This window comes from Xiphophorus maculatus, chromosome 20, assembly GCF_002775205.1.
Source record: "Xiphophorus maculatus strain JP 163 A chromosome 20, X_maculatus-5.0-male, whole genome shotgun sequence".
Taxonomy (NCBI): domain Eukaryota; kingdom Metazoa; phylum Chordata; class Actinopteri; order Cyprinodontiformes; family Poeciliidae; genus Xiphophorus; species Xiphophorus maculatus.
In genome coordinates this window covers 24968575-24996346 of record NC_036462.1, presented here as the reverse complement: position 1 = coordinate 24996346, position 27772 = coordinate 24968575, and the positions used below count along the sequence as shown (strand labels likewise).

General features: G+C 41.3%; 1 protein-coding gene across 1 annotated transcript; it reads right to left on the bottom strand.

The window, feature by feature from the left end:
- Window positions 1–768: 768 nt before the first annotated feature.
- On the bottom strand, window positions 769–26176 carry LOC102236054 (lysyl oxidase homolog 2A-like). The gene is made up of 14 exons (XM_014468383.2): window positions 26050–26176; window positions 23851–24144; window positions 20726–20901; window positions 12134–12342; window positions 10436–10652; window positions 9715–9898; window positions 7861–8012; window positions 7600–7767; window positions 5114–5279; window positions 4071–4311; window positions 3740–3855; window positions 3424–3560; window positions 3044–3155; window positions 769–1917 (listed from the first exon to the last, which is right to left on the bottom strand). Exons 2-14 carry the CDS (start codon window positions 24110–24112, stop codon window positions 1847–1849), a joined length of 2211 nt encoding a protein of 736 aa, XP_014323869.1. The 5' UTR covers window positions 24113–24144; window positions 26050–26176; the 3' UTR covers window positions 769–1846.
- Window positions 26177–27772: the final 1596 nt, after the last annotated feature.

Sequence of the window (27772 nt, the reverse complement as noted above, 5' to 3'; positions counted from 1 at the left end):
GTGTTTTGGGTGAAAAGGTCTGAACTCTCAAATAGACATTTTCCAAAATTTGTTCAAATTAGGGCTGCAGTATATCACACATTTGTCATTACTGCGATATCAGTGTGCGATGTTCATATCACAAATGACTTTTTAGCGTGCAATAACTTGTCTGTTTAAGGATCCTGATTAGCCTCTGCCATAGTAGAAACTCACACTGTGCGTTCTACATTATATCCCACAGATAGATATAGCTGTTTCTTAATTTCCTCCCTCTCTGTTCCTCTTTCTCCTCCCATCGCGTCTCAGTGACGGTGGAATGAAGATCAAGTGGGTGGACAACACACACGCTCTGGGTGTTTTCTCCTGCCAGGCGGCAGGTCAGAGCTTTTTCCACTGTACTCTAAACGCGATGAACTGTTTGAACTGATGGTGACTGAAGTCGGTGGGGGTTGTCTTGATTGCAGCGCACCACGCCCTCTCCATCTGCCACCCGCTGCTGAAGACTCGAGCTCTCTCTGAGGGGAGTAAAAAAGCACAGGGCAAGGCGGTCAGAAGGGCAGGTAGGACGCTTTGAGCTACCGTAGACAGTTTTGGTGAAATTTCAATAGTCAGTTGAATGGTTTGTGTCCTCTTCAAGAATTTCTCCAGCCGGTGAAGGAGCGTCCCAGGACAGACTGCGCAGTGGCCAAACGGATGGTGACCAGAGCTTTAGGCATACAGGGACGAGGCAGACTGTACAGATATCCAGGTGAGCAGAAATGGACACACAGATGCGATTGACACACGTTGCTTTCAACATGTTTTTATTTAAAACCGTTATGCATTTCCACATTCACCTCAATATATTAAAACAATTTAGCAACTGAAAGGATCCTTGTAAAATGAAGGACTCTTACATTTCTACATTCAAACATTTACAAATTCATTGAGAGGCATTTTCACATACAAATGTGGCCATTACAGTAATTTCACAAAGGTACCAAAGTCCCTGATGGAGACAGTTCAACAAGACATTTAGAAAACAGGCACAGATCAGAGACGAGCGTTTGGTGAAAACAAACAACTCTTCTTTATCTCTTTTTATTCCAGCTTAATTTATGAAGGAAAATTCCTCAAGATACGTTGGAAATCACTGCAGGAACTAATTCCAAACAAACTTGGCATCTGTTGAACACAGCACTTCCAAAGAAAAAATATAAATTTTGACTTTTATTTTCCTGTCATTTAGAAGTGGATACAATTTGTCACAATGTTTAGCTAGTTAAATCCAATCCTGACAGCAGGGGTTTTCCCGTCTTGACAGGAACTTCCTTGCCAGAGGCTTTGGCTCCTTCCTCTATAATAAATTACAACATTTGTTTTTGTGTAGGGGGAATTTCTGGACTCTAACAGTTTTAATTTATACAGCTGCTTTTCATCACAGCTGTTTGGGATAAATGTACAGTGTAAGATTACGATAATACAAATTCAATCACTACTTGCATTACGGAACATGGCGTCTGAGCTTTGGTTTGATGCACTCCACACATTATACAGCTTTGGTTTCCAATGCACTCGTCGCCACACTTGGCTTAATAAGTTACGTGGCTTTAATTGTCATTGCATCATGAGCACCAGGTCAAAATAACACTTTCAAGAACAGCGAGAGACTCTTATACACACAGTTCTGTACAACTGAATGGGGGTAAATGCATTTACTGAACAAGCAGCTCCTTTTCCTATGGAGTCGTTGTTTATTGTACCAGCTGAACCCTGAGCACAACGATGATCCAGCACTGCTTCAAGGATGCGGTGTCACACTGCTCCCTCTAGTGGTTGTCAGAAAATTTCCTAGTGCCGTCCTTGTGATTCGCCCTGCTCTGGTCTACCTGTGTGAAAGCTGATTCGTCAGCAATCCGGGAAACGTGTCCTCTACGTCTGAACTTAATGTGCCACCTGTGAAGCCAGAAATAAAAATGTAAGAAAAAAAAAAGGCAAATTTTTCACCTAACGTTTTCTTCTGTTTTTTGTTTCTATAGCTGGACTTGACAGACCCGTCTCCAATCAGTAACTGAACCTGAACTCTGAAGAGCCGCCTCAGATTTCTGTAACTGAACCCAACTTGTGGTAAATATTGTTCACTTTTGGCAACACTAATAAGGCAAATATCTCAACAAGGATGAAACATATTTTGGTCCTTTCAGATGGGTCCAAAGTCTCAAAATGTTTTAAATTAAACTGTATTGCATGTTGGTTTGACCTGAAATATGTTCAGTTGCCTGGCAGTATTTAAGATTTACTTTGTTTCCTTTTGTTGTCCTGATGAACGAGAACTGGTTGCACAGTGTGAGTGATAAGTTTTTAATTTTTTTTTTAACATATCAAAGACTTGTTCACAAAGTAATTTTCAGGATTTAAAGAAATATTCTACATTTACCCATGTCTGCTGTGTTTTTGTTAAAACTGTTCATAGTCTTTAACAAAGATTTAATACGGGCAAATTACAAGGTATTCTATATGTAATTTTTTTTTTTCTTTTTCCAATTTACAGTTTACTAATTATAGTTTGGGCCAAGGTTAACTGTGCTACTGTTATGAGGACCAAAAGTGCCACAATTTATTAAATAAGTGTTATAAAGGATAAGATGCCATAATTTGATTGTGGGACTTTTGGCCTTTTGTTTTTATGTCACCTTGTTATCGTTTTCATAAGTTTTGAATCTTTAAAGGAATGTTAAATCGATGCCTGACAAACAAAGAATTGAATTTTGTATTTAACAATAATAATAATAAAAAAAAACCCTCCATCAGCTTCTATTCGGAGATTATAAATCACTTAGTATGTTCAATTGTATATTTCTGCACTATTTCCATCATTCAGCTTCACTGCCATTCATTGAATTGCTACAGTACTGCATGGACTCGTGAAAACATTAACACTGCATGAACGTTATTGTGTTTTACATAAAGGAAATGTGAGAACCAAGAGCTGGATTTGTATAAACAACATGTAATATTTTGTGACTTATACCACAGTCCAGATTTAGTGTAAAAACTTAGTCGGAGGAGAAGCTGTCCTCACCTATATGACAGTTGTAGGTCCATATCCGGTGTCCGTCGTAGCGAGTGCGGCACTTCATAATATTGTTGGTGAAATCGGATTCTGCGACCTCGTAGTTTGGGTTTATCACGACCTGAAAGAAAGAACAGTGTCAGAGTTAATAGTGTTGGTCTCAAAAGAGGTTTAACTGCAATAGTCAACCAGATAATATGTTTCGTGTTCTTTTAAGGGCCTTCGCTCAGTTGTGTAACATTTTAGACAGTGAACGGGGGGAAAAGAAGGCAAATGTGCAGAAAGAGAGTCTGTCTGGTCTACAGGAGACAGCAGGCTGATCTGAGACTGACTTTTCCACCAGAAGTTGAGTATTTCATAAGGTGAGACTAACAGAGCAGATGTTGTACCTGCAAGATGTAATCTCCTGGCTTCACGTCTGTGATGTCGATCCACTGGCAGTCGATGTCGTGCCTGTACGTGTCCCAGCAGCCGACTGTGATGCCCTGAGAGCCAAAGTTGGCACATTCGTACCTTTTCTGTATGCCTAAATATTAGAGCAGATGTTTACAGTTTGTGTCCGAAGAATCAGTTAAAATAATGCTCATTTTAATCAAGAAGATCAAACGGCGTGATGGTAGAGTATTTCTTAAAGATAGTTTCAGTGTTAAAAGAACATCCAGAGTCTCTAAATTATAAAATGGAAAGGCAAGTGTTGGACTCTACCTTCGTCACAGTGGGTGTCCTCCAGACAGAAGCTGGCTTTATGTCCCTCTGCTACCTTAGTCCCGTTCAGACTCAGCAGGTCATAGTGGGTGAAAACTTCCATACTGTGGTAATGTCTGGATTACACATGGAAACAGGGAGCTTTTAAACAGTCTGAAAACAGACACATCTAAATATTTTGAATCTTTCAACAATCTGTTAAGATCTTATTAGTTTTGCCCAACAAGTTAGCTGATCGACTCGTAGTAATAGTAAAACTAAATCAGAGTCTCCGAGTAGCTACAACAAGGTCAGAAGTACAGCTGCACAGCATGTCCAGGTGAGGCCTCACCTGTGACACTCATGCCAGACCCAGGACTGTGGCGACGCCCGCGGCCTGAAGTCCGACAGACCGTTGTTCTGGATCTGGGAGGAGAAGCGGAGCAGCCGGCGGTAGGAGCTTGGGTCGGCTTTGTCGGCGGTGCTGGACAGACAGCGCTCCTCGTGGGCGCACTGCAGAGCATACATGGGCCGGTCCTCCAGGTACGTCGTCTGCTCCACCACCTGAGCGCTGAGGACCAGGTCTGGGGCCGCTGTGAGGACGACAGCAGCGTGAGCGGAGTCCACAGATTCAAGGTTGTTGTTTTTTTTTTCTTTTGTACTACTATCCATCACTAACTTTGACATTTTTAAACAGCAACTAAACAGTTTTTTTTCCTACCTACAAACAGTTTCAAAAATATCCACACACCTTGTACCTTTTCTCATTTTGTCACATTGGAAACAAACTTTAAATATTGGCAATTTCAATACAATAAACCAACAGGAAGTAGCTTGTTACCCGAAGGGACAAATACATACGGTTCAAAAGTATTGTCCAAGTAAAAATCTGGAAAGTGTGGCATGCATTCTTACATATTTTTAATTTCTTTTCCACCCTCTGCAGCAAAAGGTGATCCTACAAACTTTTGAGTTAATTACAGTTGCAGTGCTTTTGGGCTAAGTCTCTTCCACCTTTGCACATCTGAAGATTGACATGTTTGGCCATTCTTCTTTGCAAAACAGATCAAGCTCGGTCAGATTGGCTAGAGAAAGTCTTTGAAAATATATCTTTAATTTTCAACAGGATCAGAAGGCTGAATGGAGATGAGTGGCACAATATTTTAATGAAAATCCTGCACTACTCTATCACAAAGTCTCAATCAAATTCATTGAGGTTTGCGGTTGTAATGTGACAATCAACTAATAATACCATTTTCATGTTTTTAGCCACATGTTTATATTTTATCCTAAGGTATTAAGATAAATATGAAATGTATATTTTCTGCACTAATTTCAGAACGTATATATTTAGTAAATGAAACATGAATGTGGCGCTTTCGTTCCGTTTCTTACTCTGAGTGCAGGACACTCCGGCAGCAAAGCGTCCGCCTCCTTTCGGGCAGCTGACGTGTCTGCCGTGATGCAGACACTGATCCAGAGTCAGCTCCGTTCCTGAGCATCTCACGCCGCTCATCAGCACAGCGTCGGCCGATGAGTCTCCCTCCCAGTACCACGTCTCCTGAGAATTTCAATCAGAAACGACGCGCCATATAATTAAACAATCAAGGTTTAAATAATAAATAAAAAAAAGATCAAATGTGCTTTCCTAAGCGTAGGCATAAAAAAAATAATGCGAAAGCAGTTCTTCTGACTTTTCAGCTTCAAGAGAAGTAACAGTAAGAGCTTATACACATGTAGCCATTTGATCAGTTCTTATTGGTTAAGAAGGCAAATAGTTGCATTACAAAAAAAACGAATGTGACTAACTGTTTAAATCCAGGCATAAGCTGATCAAGTTTTGTTCCTGGCAACCAAACTGATTACCATGAGACGTGTGGGGTTGTTTTGGATACAATGCTATAGATACATTCTAAAGCTATTATCTAACTGTTGGCATTAGTCCAATCAAATAATTTATCCCCCCACCCCTTGCCCACAGAAAGTAAGGAGCTGTGCAGATGTTCCCCAGCCCTGACTCAGCTCTGCTGCACAAGTTTGCAGACCTTATGGAAAGCCTGTGCAAGGGAAAAAGTCAGACTTTCCACCAACGACCGTGAAAGTGGAGAATACAAAGGAAGCTGGACTGGGGGTGTGAGGGGTGACGCATATATTTGCTGGTGGGCTGAGGAGAAGAGCAGATATGCAGAAGTGTAGATTTACGATTGCTGTCACATGTTCCATCTGGTGGTCGGGTTCGCCTGGAAAACCATCGGAGCAAGACAGGAACTAGACTCTAGTGGGTCTTAAGAGGACCTGCTCCACAATAAAAACCATACAGATGAGAACTTTAAGTTTAGGATAATTATCTAGATGTGGATTATGTGTGGCCTGAAATTTTAAGTTGGCACAGAAATGCTCTCGTCGATATAGAGCGTTCGCCGGATCTAGTCGAGGTTCCACTCATAAAGCTGCAGTTATCAACACTCCTCCCTGTAATTCTCTCGCATACCTTCCAGATTTGGATCCTCTGAAGCCATAAACTCCCAACATCTATAAAGTAGGTTCATATACAGAGCAAATCATCGGGGTGTTTTTCTCACTGTCCTCTCACCTCGTGACATAAAAAGGAACCAATCAGGATAGAAAGAATAGAAGTGTGATGCTGCTCCAGTGTTTCCGTGCGTTTTTCTTTTGTTTTTTTTAATTGGAGGCTCCTTTACACTTCAAAGATCTGCTCACAGTTTTCTCTAAAGTCTTGCTGAGAGGCTGCACTCTTAAATCTGCCATAGGGTTACCTCCATTAACCAACCTTCTCTACTTACAACCTGGTTTTGATGTTTTTCTAAGCAAGTGGCATCTTTATTTTTGCCCCCTGAGATAAGTAAAGCTAAAGTTTATTAGAGACAGAGAGCTAATGGTATACACAGACACACAAACACACCAAACAGGCCTAAACTGGGAAGCACCTGCAGGCTGATGTAATATCATCCATTTCTCTTGTGGCTGTAACCCATCATCATTTCCTGCCTCCAGAACTGCAGTGAGGTAAATCTGTTTTATTAGCATTACACTATGGAAATCACACGCATCTCATGTTATTTGATTCTTTTCTTCCAAATTGGAGGCTCTTTTACAAGATCCTGGCTGTGTTTTTGTTAAGACATGTAGAAGAATATCTCCTCACAGAGACATTGTGGAAATAGCAGAGACTAAATGGGACCGTATAGGACACATATCTGAAAAACTAGAATCTCTAACAATGATATTAGTGTCAAAAGTACAAAATTGCCCATTTTCAGGATGTCTTCTGACTTTAGAGCTGTTGCTTTCAGTCCTGATCCTCTCAACTCACTGCCCAGCATGTTTCAGGTGTTTTTCTTCTTCCAGACTCCCACACTTCCCTGTGGGGAAGTGTCTTCCACTTCCCACACACACGCAGGTTGTGCAGGGAAACACACCCAGGACAGTGGATTTAGAGAGTCGGGATCGAAAACCACTGCTTTAGATAATAAACCAAAGCCTGCACACACGTTTCTACTGAAGGAGAAAGAAAAAGGAGAGAAAAAGTTATTTCTCGCCAGGATCTGTCGTACTTCATAAGAGCTGCAGAACTCCTAGGAAGTCCTCATGTGTCTCTGTGGCATTTCTTAGTGTAGTAACCACTTTTAGCATTTGTTGGCAAGCACACTAGGAAAAAAAATGTTCTGCATAAATAATGTATCAAGAAGCTGCAAGAAAAGAATTATGTCATTATTTTTCTTGCAGCCCTGGGAGGGAGAACAGATTTCTCTGTTGTTGGAGGATGGGTACGGGCTGGCTCATCGTATTCAGAGAAAAATACAAGCAGGTTAGCAGAGAAGCTTTCCGTTTGGAGGAGAAACCAGAGTTAGAGAAATTACCTGGAAAGCATGACTGGCGAAGCCCAGCCCCAGCTGTCTGCACACCACCACCGCCTCCATGGTTCCCCAGCTGTCGCTGCACACCGAGCCCCACACCAGAGAGCCGTTCCTCTCCGCCAGGACCTCCACACGACCCTCGTATGGGTTACGGCCGCCGCTCAGCCGAAGCTGGGCAGAGAGACGGTTACGTTTACGTTTCATTCAAAACGCAGGGCAGTGCGTTTTCTTTAAAAAGCACCAACCACGTGGAGTCAAACTCACTCGGCTGTGGAAGCCCATCGCAGGAACGTTGCACCTGACCGCGGCATCTTCCTCGTGGCTGCAGCCGACGGAGTCCCGGTTGAAGTAACACTCGGTCAGAGACTTTTCAAAGCCGGAGCATAGCACCTCGTTCATGTGGACAGCGCCCACTCCTGCAGGGACACAGCAAGCGCAAGGGAAAGTCAGGAATCTACTTGGGGAGTAACAAAAAAACACATATACATACAGTATATACAGTATATAATCTGATATTTTTGTGGCACGACAATTCTCCTACGAATTAAAGAAGCACACGTCTCTTCCCTTGTTTTTCCAGACAGAATGTTCCACAAAGGGGCAGATGAATAATATTACACTGCAAAGAAAACATGCAGCCAGCTATGACAGACAAAAATGAAACTGAAGGGTCATAAGAAATACTGCCGCCTCCCCTGAAACATCTGTAATTGCCCTCTCCAGATGTTCTCTGGGCCAACAGGTCAGCAAAAGAGGGCGCCGTCTCTGTATTAGGCTGATCTGTACAGCTGATCAGTGCGTGTCTTGTTAGTGACAGGATTTACTGACATTTGTGTACTTCGCTAAAGCTCCTGAAGACAAACTATTTCCAAGTCTGTGAGGTGAAAGTTGTAAGTCGAGAGGTTAGCTTGACCAGGAAGCCCTGAAACAGCCTTGTCCGCGCTCCAACCCAGAATTCCTCGCCTGAAACTCATAAAACATGTTTTCTTCCCTGGAACATTTTGTGCACTCCTCTGTTTTGCTTTGAGAAAAAGGCAGAGGGAGGGGGGAAAAAATGCAACTTTTCCTGCAGCCATATGAATTTTATAAAGCTGTGGGATATTGCATTTCACAGATTCAGTAATGGGCTCGGTGTGTAAACACCGATGTGCTGCTCCATATGTTCTCTATTGCATTTATGTGCTGACTTCAAGTCTAGACGGGCTGAGGTGAGACAAAAACAGGTGGTGATGCAGCAGCCAAAGATAAGGAGGAGCTGAAGGTCACCCTCGCATTTTCACAGGTGGACATACAAGCTCCTCCGTTCCTGGTAAAGATCCTTTTAAAAAGACATTTGTTTTCAGTTCAGCAGAATAAAAAAATCTTTAAAAAAAAAATCCAACCCTTTATTTAGATTTAATGTGGCAAAGTACAGGATTAACCAGTGGGGGGGGAAATAATGCAACAAAGAAAAGCATGACACATAGCAGCTATAATAAAATACATCAACTAAATTTATTGTACTTTTCTAAGCTAATCAGGGTGTGAGGAAACTTTTAAACAGCCAAGACTTCTTGCTTTCCTGGCGTAAATATGATGCGAGATTTACGTTCTTTTCTCCAAACGTCTCTTCAAAATGGGAAAGCGTTTCAAGTGATGAAAGTGTGCACTGATCTTTATAAGGAAGGAAGTGGCTCCAAAAATAGCTACTTGTCTAAACTTGATCATATCTACAATCGAAGTGAGAATTAAAAAGTTAAAAGCTGGATGAGAAGCCAAGCTTATCCCACCACCCCGAACAAAAAAGAGGAAAATAAGGGAGGTCAATTTTTTTTCCACAGCTCCAAATTTGGTCAACATTAACCGTAACAACTATTTCTTATAAACACACCTTTGTTTGGGGTGCTAGTAATTACAAATTGCACAACAGGATGTTTCAAATATGAAGAAATAATTTTTTGTTTCATTTGTTTCACTGCTTACAGACATTAAAGTTTAATAAACTATTACTTTGGAAGTGCTCATCTTAAATTCAGTGGCTATATATATACATATAATTATGTTAGTGTTTTCTTCAACATCAGTAAATGCATATTTTGCATCATATAATAGTGTCATCGTTGATAAACTTCTGGTTACCTTGACCCATCCGGCCTCCGGTCAGGGCCTCTTTGGCGCTGCCAAAGCCCAGCTCCCGACACACCACAGTGGCTGCTCTTATGTCCCAGTTATCGTCGCAAACAGTTCCCCACTCTCCGTTCTTCAGCACCTCCACTCGACCCTCACCTATCATAGCCCCGCCTCTCAGGCGCACTAAGGGTTGCTGTGGAAACATCACACAAAATAAATAAGACTGTGGATATGTTGCAAATGGAGAGCATTTAAATGATTGCCGCAATGTGGGGGAGAGGACAAAACATGTAAATATTTGTCAGATGGATGAATTCAGAACAACTACAAAAGGATGAAGAGTGCTTTTTAATCCCCCCCTGAAAAGTGAGCATTATGGTGGATAATCTAAAAGAAACACAGAGAAGCTGGTCAGAGCTGATCTGAGGATTGATGGACATGAATTACAGAGCAGTCCTGGAAGAAAACTTGGCAAAGGCCGTTTAAAATTCCGGCCAGGGCTTAAAAATCGATGTTTAGACACTTTGGATCCAGTCTGACTGAGATCTATCTACGTAGTATTGACTCAATGCAATCTGGATACAAATGCTTCAGATTTGAATTTATGGAAAATGTTGAAAACCATGCGTCACTGTCTCTCAAAGTGGTGAGAGACAATGAGAGCAGCACAGGACTTTCTTGCTTTGCTAGCCGATAAACGTAGCAGCCATAAATTTATAATGTGACCAACCTCCATCCTGTAGGCCTTTCTGAAACCCATGCTGACGCTGGGAGCAAAGGCCCGCCCGGGTATGCAGCTGACCACAGCAGGCATGCCCCATCTGCATGTGTTGTTGCCTTTGAGCTGGATCTCTTTGCCCAGTTTGCAGTCTGACAGGTCGGCCTCGTTGCCTGTGCAGTTGACGGAGAAACCCCAGTAGTTCTTCTTGCGGCGCTTCGCCAACAGTCTGAAGAGGAAGCAACAAAAACTATGTGGGTTCCATCCTGACACTTTGGATTCATCCCTGCTCCAACTCTGCAGAGACTTGATAACAAGCCATCCACCTGATTCAGGTGTGTTGGAGAAGGAGTGGATCATCATCATCTTGATTTTCCAACAATTTAGGCACGTGTGAATGCGCCACTGCCTTCCAATGGTGCTTGGATGCATATAAAAGTTAAAGAGATGCATATAAAAGTTGAAGGATAAATTCTTTGCAATGCTTTAAAAAGCTATTTAATTAGTTTCATTTCTAGCTGTGTGCAATTCATTCATGCATATTGTTTGTGGTGAGAATTTCTTAATATTCCCCTGAAGTCACACATGAACGAAAGTCAGAAGTTAAGGGTCACTAAAAGCCCCAACAGATAAGTTGGAGCTGCATCTGAGGAAAAATCAAGCCAATTACTGAAACCAGAAGAAACTTTTCGACGTTTTCCACGTTGCGCTCCAAACTGATCTGAATACAGAAATGTGTTCAATTTGATGGTGCGTTGGGACTAATTTTGTAAAAACCAGCTACTTAATAGTTATTTTTCCGTACGCAACCAGACTGAATTTGATGCCTCCTCCCTACGATAGCGTGAAACTCCACAACGATGAAGCATAATTTGAAACAAGTGTTTTCATCCACGGAGAAGAATGGCTGCTCAGTGTTTCCATTTAATCTGCTTCTTAAGGTTAAGTATTTTTTTTGTGGGGCCCACCGCTGACCTGCCGGGTGGATTTTTCAGACATTCCTGCTGAAGGTCAAAAAGTATTAACACTTGAAGAAACAGGTGGAGCAGACCTGGCAGAATCACTCGCAGCCATCCATTCGGTTGAGCGTGCTTTGGGAAAAAATGTGTAAAAAATCAGGTGCCGTCTGTGTGTTTGCTCGTTTGCACAAAGCGTTTGAACCTGTTGCCCATGTGAGCAGACAGAGAAAGACACATAAAACCCAACAGAACCAAGGTTTCAGACTGCAGTACACTCAGTTGTTCCCGTCCAGGACTATCATTCATCTGCTCAAACTTCCTCTGACAGGGCCAACAATCTGCAGGGCCAAGCGTGTTTCATCTCGTGAGTGACTAGCGGAGTAAACAAAGCTGATTGTGTAATGTTTCCCAACATCTGTTTAGTTTGGGCTAAACACACCTAAAACTTACAAAACCCAACAGAAAAACAACCCCAAAAAAAGAGTAAGCAACATCCCAGACATACTATATTTTTAGCATAAAGAGCACGTGTAGGATACAAGTCTGCCCGCAAATGACGGCTTTCGTTGTTTTTTTTTTTAAACGTGTGAATTTTAAAAAAATCTATTATATATAGTACATCACAGTGTTTACTCATTCCAAAAAACAGTTTTTAACGTAACCCAAAGTAAACCATACAACATGCAGACTTTCATTACAGCAAATTAGCATAATTAAAACTCAGACTCCCCGCCGCAGAGCCGTTACTCACTTGTAGGGTCGGACGTTGAAAGTTTTCTCATCGGGGAAACCGTACATGCCACAGACGACTCTGCTGTTCATCTCGGTCCACTCCTCGTTGCAGATCTGTCTCCATTTGCCTCCGTCTTTCACCTCAACGAAGCCCTCGGTGATGGGGATCCGTTTCCTGTGGGAGTACGTGGCTCTGATCCTCACCTCCTCCACCTGCACCGTCATGCCCTGACCAGCGAAGCAAAGGCTGTCATTAGACAACATGCAACCCAAAGCAAGGTTTGACTTTGGTTATGATGCAAAGTAACAGATAACATAAGAGTTTTATGTTATGTTTTCTATACGAGCAGTGCGGCACCCCCTTTTTGATTACAATTATTACTGCAAATTCAACGATTATCGACGAATTTGTGCTTAATTTTTGGTAAATCTGACCAAAAATATTTAGCTTTGGAATTATTTTGCTTCCCTGCGCAATCACCGTGACTTTTCCACCCTCCTTGTCTTCGAAGCCGGGCCAGCACGAAGACATGCAATGCAAAAATGGCCAAATTTGTCGTAAGATATTAACAAGCAACAAAAATGACACTGAATGGACATATGCTACACAGGAATAAAAAACATACTGCATCACGACAGACTTTGAAGCAGAATTTCCAACACTTTTGTATTTATCATCATTTTGCACTGTACTGACACCTTATTCACTAGAATGACATGTAAGATTTTTTAATATATTTATATGGTTTATGGCTTTTATTGTATATTTTTCTAAATGATATAGTACAGAAATTAATAAAACTATTATTTGAATGGTTCCTGCTGCATTTGTTAAGCTAAAGAAAAATATGATAAAATATTATCATACAATTTAGGGCATTTTAATTAGAAGTCCACATTATTAAGGTTATTAATTGCAATCTTAAGGTTGGATAATTAGCTAAATCACTAAAATATCTAAGGTAATATGAACTTATCATAAGCAAGCCACCATGTTGATGTCCATCGACGTTGTACGATCAACATTTTGTGGCGAGAATTCGTCTCAAAAGCAAAATGTTGGTTTTTATTTCGGGATATGGCATGACAGTAATTACACGGATCACCGTATCCAGCGGACTAAATTCATGTAATTTCACCCCCTCATCTCCTCACATGAAGCCTGTCCGGCGGTCAGCCACATTCCTCTGACCTGCTGTGCAAAACGTGCAGCTCCACGTTACATCGAGCCCCGTGGCATCCAACCTTCCCTGAGACTATCCAGCCCCAGAGTGTTTGCTTATAAACGTGGTTATGTAACTACAAAAGGGAACATAATCACAAATAAACTGCCATCTCTTAAAATGGCTGCAACGTGTTATTTAAATGATGTAGGTGGTTTCTCCATTGTACAACCAGCATAGCCGAAACGGTGTCCACTTCATATATTATAAATACAACACAGCCTCTGACTATTACTCAGAAATGTGAAACCATCTTGGGAAGAAAGACAGAGCTTACTGCAGGAGGAACTCCAGTGAAAGGCTCTGATTGCACATGTGCTGCACATTAAACCGCTTCATGCTAGAAATGTGATTATTTCACGGGAAGCAAGAGACATGTTCAGTTTTAGAGTTTTAGAGTCTCTTTAAGGTAGTAAAGTCTCCCTCTGCCTAAAGGTTATACAAAGCCAGCTGCTCACATTGTCAGGAAGCGGTTATCCAAACAATCAGTGTTACGTTTCCTGACTTCCCCTAAATCAAGTGGGAATAGTCACCTTTAACCTCTAGACCTTTATGGGATAACAGCTAAAACTTCCACCATGAGACAAATTTTGCCATTTGCTCCTGACTGAGTGTGAAGGTCTACCATAGGTGCAAAAAACAAAAAACAAAAAAAAAAAAACCAACTCCAAAGAAAGAGATGTTTTGCGATATATAACTGCTGATTGCAGTACTTTTGTAACATCCAGTTCAGTTTAGCTAAAAGAGAAGAATCCGGCACGTTTCCCAGAATATTAAACATCTGCCCACAGAGTGGTTTCCTGCGGATGGCGTCAGCATCGGGGAATGTTCGAGGCTGCAGGGTCTCTGAACACTCATGACTGCAGAGAGCGGGAGGAGCCTCCGGAGCTTCGGGAGCGACCCCGGTCCTCCCACTGACCGCAGTGGTTGGAGGGGGTAAAGACTACTCCTTCATGAAGGGATTGTCGGTAGTCTGGGCATGACAGAGTGTTTTCCGTCTGTGGGAGGGACGGTTGAGATACGTGATCAGGATCAGGCACCAGTGTTCTAAATTTAATCTGTTTTATTCTATCATCCTTATTTTAACTTCAAGACAACCACTAATTGAATTCAGATTGGAGAGGTAATTCCAAAAAGCAAAACACAGACTAAAAATGCAACAAAAAGAAATGTTCTGAAATTAAAAGAACTGAAAGCAACATGCCGGGCAGGTGTGAGGCCAGGTATGAAACGGGGTACTGGGATGGATCTGAGTAGTGTTGTGTTTGGCTCAGAGTGAGGAAACTGGCTGTCTGAATGTGTGAGACTGAAGAGCAGTGGACAGATATGCACAGCTGGGATCAGTCCAGGCGCCCGCTAGCCTCCCGAACCCTGACCACCAAGCATAAACTCAGCATTATACGTCTGGCTGCACCCCAGCTGTACGGGCCAGACCGTTTTTAACTCTGCTCAGCCGCCGGGTGCAGCACAAAGAGACACCTTGAGCTGGACACACTTACGAAAGATATTTGTGTAATGATACATAAAGGGAATATTTTTATATTCACATTTCTATTAGAAAAATTGGACCAGTTCAATGGCAGTTTTTGTAACAGGGGATTTGGGTTTCTGCCCAGGGTGGAATGATCAAGCACTTACCCCACCCAAAAGGCTGTGAATCTAAAAGAGTCTGGAGTGGATTTAACCAAATGTCGTTCACAGTTTTCAGGAATTAGACTGATATTACTGTGACTGAAAAAAACAAACACAATTAAACATATTCTTTCAAACACACGACAAGAACTGTGAAATCTTTCCTGTGTTTGAAAAAATGATTTTATGCTGCCTTTTTGGTATTAGAACCACCTTATATGAGACGAGTGTAAAAATGCTTCAAATATAATAATGCTTAATATATTATATTGATCAAACCTGGAGTCATTAATCTACAGTCATTTCAGTACACTTCCACATAGTTTGAAATTTGTGAAATCAAAAAAAAAAGAGCTTAAATTAAAGTGTTGAAATCAGTCAATCATCCATCTGTGAGCATCAATTATCTGATCAGCATTTTTAGCTCTTAATGTTTCTGATAAGTTATTACTCGGATCTAAGCACAGTAGTGAACTGAGGCCAGGAGTGAGAGCACGCTGTTGTGTTAATAACAACAGTCATTTTTCTAATTTTTGACAAAAACAGGTGTGAGCAAAACCGTTTCAATACTTTTAGTGGGTTATGTAAGCAATAGCTTAATGCAGCACAAACATGCAACTCATAGTACATCTAGTTTCATATCTGCTCACTGTAAAATTTCACAAACATTTTTCCATGCTTGCCAACTCTCACTGTACCTCAGTGACTGCTACAGCCTTCATATCTAAGTATTGCTAAAAACAATTTCCTAGTCCATGTTTGTCTGCGGTGACTGAGGGCAGAGAAGAAAGCAGATCAGCCTCTGAAGTGTTCTCTGGGAATTGCTAAATGAAGAGCAGACTTGTTTTTCCGACCGGGTCTCCCTCAGAACGGAGGTGTGTGAACATGAGGCTGCGGTCTAGCCAGTGTCTGACTAATGCTTCCACTACTGTGCCTTTCTTCCAGTATAATCAGCCTCCCAGGCCTTCTCCAGCACGTTCAGCAACATGTGAGTAAAATGCCCACCCATTCAGCTGCCATCCAGCCCACATCGCAAAGCTCTGGCAAGGCTGAACGCTGATCACGCTTCGGTTTAGATGACAAGCCAGAAACCTCCGAAATGACTTTCACATCTGCCCCACCCCGATCTGCCAAACGTACGTGGCTGCTAACTGATAGGCTTCGCATCTGGAAAGTCCATCAGGGCGTCCTGCTTCCATCTTGGCAGTAAAATTAAAAAGAGAAGTCATTTTGGATGGGAGTTACCAAACTGCAACACAAAATTGGATAAATTTGTCAAACGTGGAGCTAAGGAGTTTAATTAAAGTCAGTAAAATCTCACTTTCACAAGTAGAGGCATCTCATTTGCTTTCAATACACAATCAGAGGCGAGGGGTCCTGTGTATAATATGCAGCACATGGTTTCACATGCAGTAACAGGACAGACATAAAATGTTCTCTCACAAAACCAACTATAAAACTTGCTCGTGTAATATTTTCTTATGCTACAATGTGAAACCTCTTACCGTTGCAATGCGAATACACAACTCATAGTGTGTATTCGCACACTATGAGGAAACTGGCTGTTCTTTATCGCCAAAAGAACAGTTACATTAGTGTGGTTCTAGTTGTGCAACATGAATGTTTTAGCTTTGAATCACAGCTGCAGCTTGCTAGAAATACATCGCATTTACAGAGGGAGCACCATGTGAAGACACTGAATCATAAAACTCAAAAGTCCTCAGCTTGGCTAGTCTAAGACACAAAGGGGAGCTCGGGCCATGAGAGGATCCAGCTGTTGAACATGTGGTAACAGCCTTCCAGCCTGTACTGGAGTCTCCTGACATAAATCTCTCCCCTCCATCAGTCTCTTCCTCAAAAGCTTTTTCAATTCAACGTGCTGAAGGCGAGCTTAACTCCTGCTCAGGTTTCCAGCTGTAATCATGAGAACAGAAGTCCGTGAACAACCTTCGCCCAGTTTTAGTGAATAAAACTGGTGTATTCTCCTATTACAATAACTGTCTTAAATTAGATTGATGAATCCTGGCGTGACTGTTTGGTTCAAGTAAACATGTTCTGGTTGCAGACTGCAGCTGCCTGTGCAGCTCACTTTTAACTCGTCCCTTCAGGAACAAAATGTTCTCTCTCTGCCAACTTTCGCAGTTTTGATTTCTGTCTCTACGGATTTTCTTCACATTCTGATAGCTGGTTCTTTCTGTCCTGCTAAAACACAGTAAGGCAATAATACAAATAACAATAATAAAACAAGAAAAGAAAGGCAACAAAAATAGGTGCAAGATTTGCATAAAGTAAGCGACAACGTAGATAAAACCAAGAATAAGACAAATCATTTGCAATTATTCCACACAGAGTGAGGAAGTTGCGGTTCTACGTAGCATGTGTCTCCTTTCTGAATCAAAAAGAATAACTTCCTCATTAAGAGGTGATTGTTGGGTACAGAAAAGTTGAAAGATATTAAATAACACTGAAATTGTGTCAAGTTAAAAAACAAAAGTAGGAAAACTTATCTGAAGGACTTCTTCGCCTGGAATACCTTCTGTGAAACTTTACTGCACTTTTAATCAAAGCGAGCGCACCTTTCCATCGGATTCCTCTTTTTGGCGTCCGATGTACAGTATCAGCATGACATAATGATTACACGCCGAAACCGTGACACGAACGTCTTGGAAAACAAAAAACATCCTCTCAGAATGACTGCTATCAAACTTGTGCTATCAACCCCTAATTATACTAAAATAACACATCCCACTGTGCACGGTGTTTTTCCAACTGGAACATCACAGCGTTGCACTGCTGGTTGGATTATCTCGTCTAAATTAGGGGAAAAATGTTCCTGCTGACAATCAGTTTGACCACCGCACCAGTCAAATATGTCATGAATTCCTTACCACTATAAGAAACAAATGATTAGTCATAACAACAACACTGTATTGAGCTGCACAGACTAAATTAAATCTGTGTACTGCCAACAACTAATACAGCTTAATGTGGAAACAGTGCTGGGTCACAGATGTGGCTTGTAAAGTTGGTTCTGTAGTTCAGGAATGATCGGTCTATTGTTCTTTTAGGGGTGTTGGGTAACCATCGAAGGCTGATGGCATTTAACATTTGTCAGTAATAAATAACTCGAGACTTTGTTCAAACTGAGAGACATAACGTGGACGAATGGTCTTAAAATGATAAAAACACACAGTGCCTTGCAAAGTATTAAACCCCTTAAAGTCTTCAAATGTTACACCTGCAAACCTCAATGTATTTTAGTGGGATTTTATGTACTGGACAATCTCAAAGTGTCGCTTAATTGTCTAATTATGAATTAAGAGGATATACTACACTTTTGAGGCTCTCTACCTCTACTTGTATGTGACATTTGAGTCTCTCCATTGGGTCAATTTCTACCAGTTTCCATTTCTGAAAACTGAAAGTTCTTTTCCATTCTTCTTCAAAAAGTACCTCAACCCAAATCAAACTGGATGGAGAGCATTTGCCAAAATCACCTTTCATGTCTTGCCATTCTATTTGGATTTTGGCTGGGCCTTTCCAACAGATGAATGTGCTTCGATTTCACTCATGCCATTTGAAGTCACACCCCTGGCACTTTTCCACACGTTGTCACGATACAACACCAAAGTCTAGTGTAGCTTAAAGGGATTTTACCAACACAAAGTTTGTCAAAAAACAAAATCTGAGAGGTGTAACCAGTGCATCTCTGAGCCCCTATCTGTCAGAATCACTTATTGCTGCAGGTACGACTGTGACTCTTTTGAGTTATGTCTACCAGTTTTTCATTTAAAGAATAGACCTTCTTTTCAGGTTGACTGGAGCTCAGGTTGGATGGAGAGCAGCAATTTTCAAGTCTTGCCACATATTCCTAATTCGATTAAGGTGTTTTGTATACCCACAAAAAGTTCCATTACAGTCTCACCTGACCAGAACACCTTTTACTGGGTGATTGCTCTGTGACCGTGAAGAATTGTGGAAAACTGCAAACGGGAAGTTGTGTGGGCTCATTTCAATAACAGCTTTGTTCTTCCAACTCTTTCATAAAGACCAGATTTGTTTGGTTGCTTCGATGATTAATGCCCCGTTTGCCCAGCCCTGACAGTTTAAGTTGTCAGCCATGTCTCATTGATGCTTAAATGTCTTCTGCACTATCACTGACCTGTCGGGTGTCTTCCTTGGGTTTCCAGATGCTTCTTATTCAGAAAAAGTCTTCAGGAAACCTCTATACAGAGCAGCCAGCATTTATTACACACAAATTGACTTTGGTTGATTTGGATTGACTTCGTTTGAATTAGGAAAAAAAGCGACAATTTCCTTCCACTTTGCAATTATGAACTATTACCTTGTGTTGGTCTTTCACACAAAGTTGCAGTAAGATTCATTAAAGTTTGTCCCTGTTCCACGTGGGAGATTTCAAGGGACATGGAAACTTATGCATGCTTTCATCCTTGTGGCACAGACCAACGGTAATGCCCACAGCTGGGAATGTTCGCTTTCCAGACTCAACACAGAATGTCAATTCATGCTGTGAATGAACAGGTTGCTGGAACAGGGTTGCTCATTGCTACCGTCACTTCAAGCAAACCGAAAAAGGTGTAGGTACACCTTATTCCCTTTCCTCTCCTCAGTAACTTAAAAGACTTTGGTTGGACTGAGGAAATATTTACAGGGCGGTGGAGTGAACTGCACTAACACACCAGAAACCCTAAATATACTGATCACATAGAGAACGAGGAGGTGCTACCATCATGTACAACCTGTAAAAAAGCAGGAATAAACCAAGAGTGTTCAGTAAGTCCACATTACACATTTGAATTTCACCTCTCCTTATTTCCTTCATTCCTAACCCTAACACCAAAGCGGGCAGTGGAAAAACAAACAAGGTCTTCAAATTTTCTCTGCTGGTATGTTGTCTTAACGGGACCTTGACAAAAACATATTCACTGTTCTGGCTGCTGTGGGGACTTGTGACACAGCCGCACCTCCACCCTCCATCAAGAACAAACAAACAAAGAAGGCCAAGCGTGAGTTCAGAGAGAAAGCACTGCCTCTCTTTGAAGCTGCCAACGAATGCTGCTTCAGTTTTAAATGGCAGCTTTTTTAGTCACTTGTTTTCGGACAAGCTGAAGGAATGTCTGCATCGCCTCCCTCGGCCTCCCTCCCTCTCTGACTGTCACGTTCACAGGCCCACACTAACTTTCCATCCGGTGCAGAGGGGCTCCCTACAGGCAGACCGGATGGTATTCCTTCTCTCTGACTCATCGCCATGATCTCCCAGCCTGCATAGTGGAGCTCTGGCGTGTCCACTTATAACAGACTCATAATGTGGGATACGGGGAGCATCTTCGGGCTAAAATGACTTGCTGTGTTCCGTGCAAAAATAACAATTTGCATGTTTACTCTTACTGAAACGTGATGTCTGGTGATACTTCAGCAGGTGTCAGTTCAGGTTACACAATATTTTTATTCTTTAAAAGATAAGATCATAAATGCATTGAAATGTTGCAATAAAATCCCAGTGAGGAAAGTTGGACGCATTTGAAAATAAAACTTGACTTTGAGCGATTGGAAGAAGTTTTACTGCGATAAGGTTTTCTTTCATCCAAAGCCTGTCCTCTATCATTTTCCAATGCAGAGAATGTCTGTCCAGGTTACGTGTGTGTACTTGAACCAGGCTTAGAGCACTGCTGAGGTTTTAATAATTTATAACACATTTGGTCCTTTTTGTACAGTAGAGGTCTACGTGAACCTACCTCCCCACTGACGGCTTGGTTCCTGATGAACTTGAAGCCCGGAATGCGTTTCTGAGCGCACACCACCCCGACGTCTTCTGAATGTTTGCAGTCAGACACTCCGAAGCCATTCGACTCGCACTGAGCGAGGCTCTTCTCTGCGCCGGTGCAGTGCACGTTGTCTAGCCAAATACGACCTGGAGCAAGAGAAGGCAAAGGCAGGTTTATTTGTGCAGCAAACCTACACAAGGTATAGTCGAGGCTCTTCAAATGTAAACAAAGAGATGCAGATAACAAGAAATGCAGTAAGAGTAAATTTAGGCATCACTTACATAGCAAGAAATTCTAAAAAGGAACTGATAAAGTCATCTTTGACTTTCATTTGAAAACTGCAATATTTTAGTCCTGATTTAAAGGAGTCAACACTTTCTTAAAATATCAGGCATTCAGACAGTTGATTTCAAAGCTGAGAAAGGTAAAGCCTACAACCCGACAACAGCCACTAGCGTAGTTCTGAAACAAGAGGTAGACAGATCACTGATAACCTGACAAGTCTAGATATCAGAACAACACCAGAAAATTTTGCAACAATGATAAAAATGGTAAATATTGTGACAACAATATCAGGCGTGGTTTGTGCAGATTTTCTTCTTCCCTCTCTCTCTCATGTGTGCTTCCATCACTCTGTGACCTTTAGCATTTTGGCCGAGGTCATACTTGTGCCTGAATTGATCATCTATTTCTCTGAGACTCTGTTCAACTTCATAGATATCATAACACTTGAACTAAAAGCCGACAATTACTGCACTCTTCAGCAGTTTTCTTTTCTTGGCGCTTCCACTGAGGACACTGAGAAAAGACATGCACTCACGTGCCGCCGTGTTTGTTCCCTGACATAACCAGCCAAAGCCGGACCGGTACTTGTCCTCCGCCGCACAGCTGGCAGATCTGAATCAGCCGTGAGGGAAACCACACAGCTGTACTCATGGGAGCGTTCAACGTGCCGCTCATCCTTTAACAGCCTCAGAGTGTTTCTGAAGAACGCTGCGATCATACCAACACAGTGACTGCATATTACGTGGTCATCCACCCTTTTCCCTGAGCACTTCTGTTTGGAAGAACAACGGAAGAACTTATAGTACAAGTCTTGACTTTAATTGCTACAGGGCAAGATCCAGCAAAGTCTCAATGGACTTTTTAAACAAAAAGTGTCCATGATTAGTGCTGTGGTAAAAACCACAATTTAAATTTTTTTTCAGGGGCTTTAACATGCCACAGAGAGAAGCCAGAGGACTGTTGGAGTCATTCATTTTAATAATGAGCTGTAATTGCAAAAAGGCAGCCAAGAAATACTCAAACTAAACTGGACAGAGGACAGTATTCCTGTGGAGTCTCACTAAAAGTTATAAATAGTGATCTATTAACTTTATTGTTGTAAAAAGTTACTCTAAAAAGGAAGTCCTTATAAGTGTTATATCATTATGTCGTAAATCAAAATCTTTTGTAAATGTCTATCTTCAGTGTAGAAGTACTGGTTATAGAATCCATTACAAATGTATTCACAACCCTCACGTTTTTCACATGTTGTCATGCTACAACTAAAAACCTAAAAGTATTTTCTTGAGCTTCGGGTGATAGACCAACACAGACTAATGGCTGCTTTCGGAAGTCAGCCGATCGCTACGCAGAGTAAACCGTGTAGTTTAATTTGTTATAAATATGGTAGTTCTGAAAAGGCTTAAGAGAACATCTATGAACAAAGGTTGGGGCAAATGATGCTCAGTCCTCAAGCATTATGAAGACAGCACAGTGGTCAGGAATAAAGTTGTGAAGAAGTTAAAAGCAGAGTTAGGTTGCAAAACAAAATTCCAGTCTTGGATCGACTATGTTTATCCTGTCATCCAAAAATGGAAAGAGTATGGCCCCGGTTCATACCCACCAAGGTATGCAGTAGTAAGTCTCACAGCTCATGGTCAGGGAGAATTTATTTAAAATGGACAACTATTGTTGTGCTAAAAAAAATATGGCTTTTGTGTAAGTACCACATCAAGAAAGCTGTTATTGGCAGAAAGCCAGAAGAACTGCTGTCTGCAGTTTCCTTTAAATCATGCAGAGGACATAGCAAATATGCATCTGAATGTGCTCCGGTCAGACGGGACCAAAACTGGTCTTTTTCAGCTGAATGCAAACCACTAAGGGAGGCAGAAAACCAACACTGTACATCACATAACATGACAGAATGAAGGAATGTGCAACGGGTGTGAAAAACAAAAACTGGAGAGAGGGATACAATTTTGATCGCTGAGTGTTTTCAGCAAGATCAAAACACAAACTGGCTACTCTGAATACTTAAGGAACTTTTCTCTTCTCTTTTATTGTTGGTGGATGAAGGATAAACATGATGTAAACTAAGAGTTTCTCATGGCTACCTCTAAATGCCAGAAATTCCATACATAGCATGATATCAGGCTTTTGTTTCTCCTCACTCGGCCAGAAAACATTTCTTAAAGTATATGCTGTCTTTCCATCCAGACATTGCAAGTATAAAGATTTACTGCTTGTCAGCCACAATATCTACCGTACATGAATAAATGCATAGACCTGCTTAGGTTCAGAAACGTAGCAACCAAAGTTTCCACAATGACTGCTGTGGAAACCTGATTACTCTGCTTCTGTAGTCCTGACTTCATTTATGACTGGCAGGACCACCAGCATCTATAACATTCACAGATATGGGGATGTCATCAGCGTTCCTAAGGCAACAGAGGAAACTGTATAGGTCGGAAAATAAAAAAATAAAAAAAGCAAAACGGAGGTGAGATTATGTCTGGGTTACGGTGCCTTCAGTCTTTGCCTGCTCTGAACGGACTGATGTGCCCCCGCTCACGTCTGATGAGAAACCCAGCGCCAGAAGGGATTACCACTCAGACACGGAAAACCTGAACCTGCGTTCAGCTCCGTGGAAAACCTGGAGCTGAACGCAGACATCTGCTGCCTGCCTTCGAATGTATGCGGTTGGGCGATAAAGTAATCCCCCCCACACCATCGTAAAAAAAAGCCTGACCCCTACTGTTCTGGTTGACTTTCAGGAAGTCTTGACTTGATCTTACTGGATTAGGGGACTTTCTGGCAACAGACTTCCTTACCTTCCCCTCTCCCAAACTTGGCAGAGGGAGCCCAGGACACAGCATCCATGAAGCCTAGCTCTCTGCACACCACTTGTGCAGCAGAGATGGAGAAGTCATCATCGCACACTGTCCCCCACTCTCCATTGTAGAAAACTTCCACCCGGCCCTCGTAATGTTTCCTCTTCTCCCCCCCGAGGCGTAGCTGGATTACTGGCTTGTCTGACTGGGCACTGCTCACCGCCGACATGCACAGCAAAGTCAGTAACAGTTGGTTCACCATTATGGGGACGGCACGTGGAAAAGATGAGTTATCTGGAGGGAGATACAATGGCATATGACTTTTATTATCATCTTTACAAAACTGCTGTCGCCAGCTCTTTCTGAAGGTCCTTTTCGGATTCCAGACAGTTGAACTGTGGTTTGTGGTACTTTTAGCCTATAATGTGAGGGACTGAGGGCAATCTTTCTAAGATCTTGGCTTGGCTATTAAATCAGTTTTCCAAAGGCATTATTGCACTGCCTCTATGCAGCCATGAGTATAGAATCAAATTTTACCACAGTTCCAGTATTTTGTAACAAGTTCGACTGAACTGAAACATTGCTCCATAACATATATTTTACATTCTGCTGATACATATGAATTCAGAATCAAACTTTTTCAATTTCAGAGGTGAAAAATACTTCTAAGCAGAATTTGGAGTGTTTTGGTTAACAACGAGAAGCAGCAGATCTCTGTATCTGTCAGGCAGCTTAATTGGGAGCAAATGTGAGCTCCTGAAGAAAGGGTGCCGCTTGTCTCTTTATCTGCTGATCTGGACCCTGAGGTTGATCTGAACTCTCTGAACTCGAGTTCAGAGAGAAAACTGAAGTCAGTCTTAATATTTCATAAAAAACTCTGAACTTGTCAGCTCTGGAACCAAAAATACCTGGGGGCGTTAAGGTATGGAAAGAGGAAAGTTAGGAGGAGGCCTCCTCGTCATTAAACATGGACTGAGGAGGGGGGGAAGCAGCTTTCCGAGTTGACGTCATGGTGAAAGCCCAACAAACTGCAGGCGCTTGTACAAACACCTCCTTGGGTGAAAGGTCAATAAATTGTCAAACTGTGTGGGGCGTCACTTGGGAGTCAAAGTAAAATATGTGGTTGATCTCCCTTAAACATCAGTACAGGCAGGAAAAGCAACTTTAATAGAATAGAAGTATAGAATAGAAGTACTTTATTCATCCCAGCAGGGAAATTACTTCGCAGTTACAGCATAGAGACAAGATGCTTAGTAGTGAACATTTTGTGACTTGATATAGACAGACAGACAGACAGTCTTTCCATTTTTAGACAATGTGTCGGATAGAGCTGCTTTATATGTTCAAAGTATGAAATATTGTATATATCTGATCTCTGCTTCAATCCTCTCCGTAATCTTATAATTTGCTCCCAAAGAGCCTGTCAGATAAAAAGAGTTCTTTCATTGTGAGTTTTAACAAAAACACCCCAAATTCTGCTTAGATTTATTTACTTTTATTATGTTTTTACTGTAGCTGTGATAATTTTCTGCAGCTGTGATGTGTTGTTAGCTAATATGAAAAGAATTATTTCAGTTCTTCACATGACGGCTGGATTTATGCTTAGAGTAAAATACACACAGGTCATTTGAGTGAATTGTTGACTAATTCAGTGACTTCTGAAAGCAGATGGCTGGACAAGATTTTATTTAGGTGTAACAGAGTAATGGGGGAGGAATAATGACACATCCTACACTTTTAATGTTTTTATTAGTAGAAATAGATTAAAAATCATGTATTCTGTTTTTTCTCCTCACAATAAGGCATCACTTTATGCTGGTCTGTCAGCGATTAAACCAATTAAACACATTGACGCATGTGACAAAATGTGACAAGGTTAAGAGCGTGAATAGTTCAGCAAAACACTGCAAGTAGCATAAAAGCAAAAATAGTGTAGATGGCTAAAAGTGTGACGCTAATGTAGCCTTGTTTTATTTATTAGTTCCTTTTCTAATTTTGAAGTCTAAATGAGCACAAAACGTAAAGAATGTAAAAGTAACATTATAATAACATAAAGCAGACTTTTGTAACGTTTAAATTGCAAAAAAAGGGAGGGTAATCACGAAAATGTTCTCAAATTACAAACGGATATCAGGCATTAATCCCCGAGTGCGGGTTTTGCACAGTTGGAAGAATGTAAAAAGTGAAAAAAAAACTTACTGTGAAGATACAGAAGAACCAGCAGACCGAACCCTCCAGAACCCTGACTGAGTGGCTTCCAACCGGTGATAGAGGATGGAGTGAGAAACTGTGGTTCTTTGTCCCATAAGTACTTTCCAGGCTGCTTTATCTGGACTCCCCGCACAGCTGGCAGCTCCCTCCCAACCCACTCCTCAAAGTCACGGACAGCCAATGAAAGGCCGCCTCAGCATCCTGACCCCGCCTCCTCCACTCTAATCACCAGGGTTACAAAACACCGTGTAACATCTATAGGAGGAGGACTCGATCATTTCCCGCTTTGCCTCCCGATTTATTCTGGAAAGTCTGCTTACAACGATTTGCAGCAAAGTGCTATTAAAGCAGGAACTCTGAATTAGTGAATTCCAGAGCTTTTACATCAGATTAAGGTATTTTTTGTTGCCTTTGTAAATATGTATTTTTTTATAATATAATACAAATACACTTTATAATCAAAACCATGAAAATGAAAGCATAGATTGTTAATTACCAATCCGTGGCAATAGTTATTCTTCTAGTCGAAGACTCACGAGTGACAGACAACTTTAAAAATGTTTAATATAATTATAATAATTTCACAAATTTAACATAGGCACAAAGCAGCAGTCATTAGTCAAATCAGTAGACACAGACACAAAAAAAGGAAATATGGCAAGTATAGTTTTCTGTATTCTTGCCTTAGATTTATAGAGTGAGAGAATAAAGGTATAGCGAAAGTCCACTCTCCTCTTCTGACACCCTAACAATGTGTGTGACTGTGTGTGATTAGACACCCTGAGCTGGTCCAGGACGCCCCCATGTGGAAAGAATACGCAAGAAAAAACGACAGGATTGTGACATGTCAAATCCTCGAAAGGAACAAATTTTATGTGCATTTGTAAATCAAACGTATAATTATAAAACTATCTTAATTATACATTTGCATGCAGGAGCATGTCAAACATAAACTTTTATTTTCAGTCTTTTGTAGAAGTAATTGCTTGCAAAAACTGAGCTTGTTCTCACATTTAGTGACTGTGGTAAATTACATGTTTCAATGAAAGACAACAGAGCACAAGCGGCACAATGTAGACATGTTCAGCAAGCTTTACAGCTACAAGTTTAAAGATTATTTATTAGAAATGCCTTCAATAGTGTGTGGACCTTTTCCTAAGCCCATAATGTACCATTTATTTTTTTAAAATTGCAAATAAAACCTTTCAGCAAAGTACCACTTTTTCATCTTTTTGTCACATTTCTAGCTTTAAATGATTGAGACTAGGAAAGAAACACCAAAAAAAAGAGTTTGTGTTTCAGCCAAGCTCCTTCAGAACTAGGAAATACTGAAGCAGACTAAACACCCAGCAGCAAAACCTGAACACATTAAGATTACTCAACCACACTGGTTTTCTGAAATTACACAAAACGTAAACGTATTCACCGTGTTGACATAAAAAAGATTTAAATAGGATGTCATGTTTAGACAATTATCACCTTAGGGTATACATGTGACTGAGGGAAAACAGCTGCCTTGGGACTTTAAAACCAGAGTTAACTGAGGCTTATGATTCAGGATATTGTGTGCAAAAACCCCAAAGATTTAGCATTTGGTTCATTTTTGAAAGAATGATTCTTTTTGCCTATGCGTCGCTGTTTTTATCACATAGTTTAATATACTGATGATCTTTTACACGCCAACTAGCTTGGATCCAGGGATCTTCCCTGT

Bases quoted from the DNA above. Each gene is read 5' to 3' on its own strand.
- LOC102236054 (XM_014468383.2), bottom strand. From the start codon at position 24,112: ATGGTGAACCAACTGTTACTGACTTTGCTGTGCATGTCGGCGGTGAGC. The intron at 10,653-12,133 runs GTGAGTAACGGC...CTTCCTCTTCAG, and splicing joins TTCAACGTCCGACCCTACAA to ACTGTTGGCGAAGCGCCGCA. The intron at 3,856-4,070 runs GTGAGGCCTCAC...TGTGTAATCCAG, and splicing joins GTCTGGCATGAGTGTCACAG to ACATTACCACAGTATGGAAG.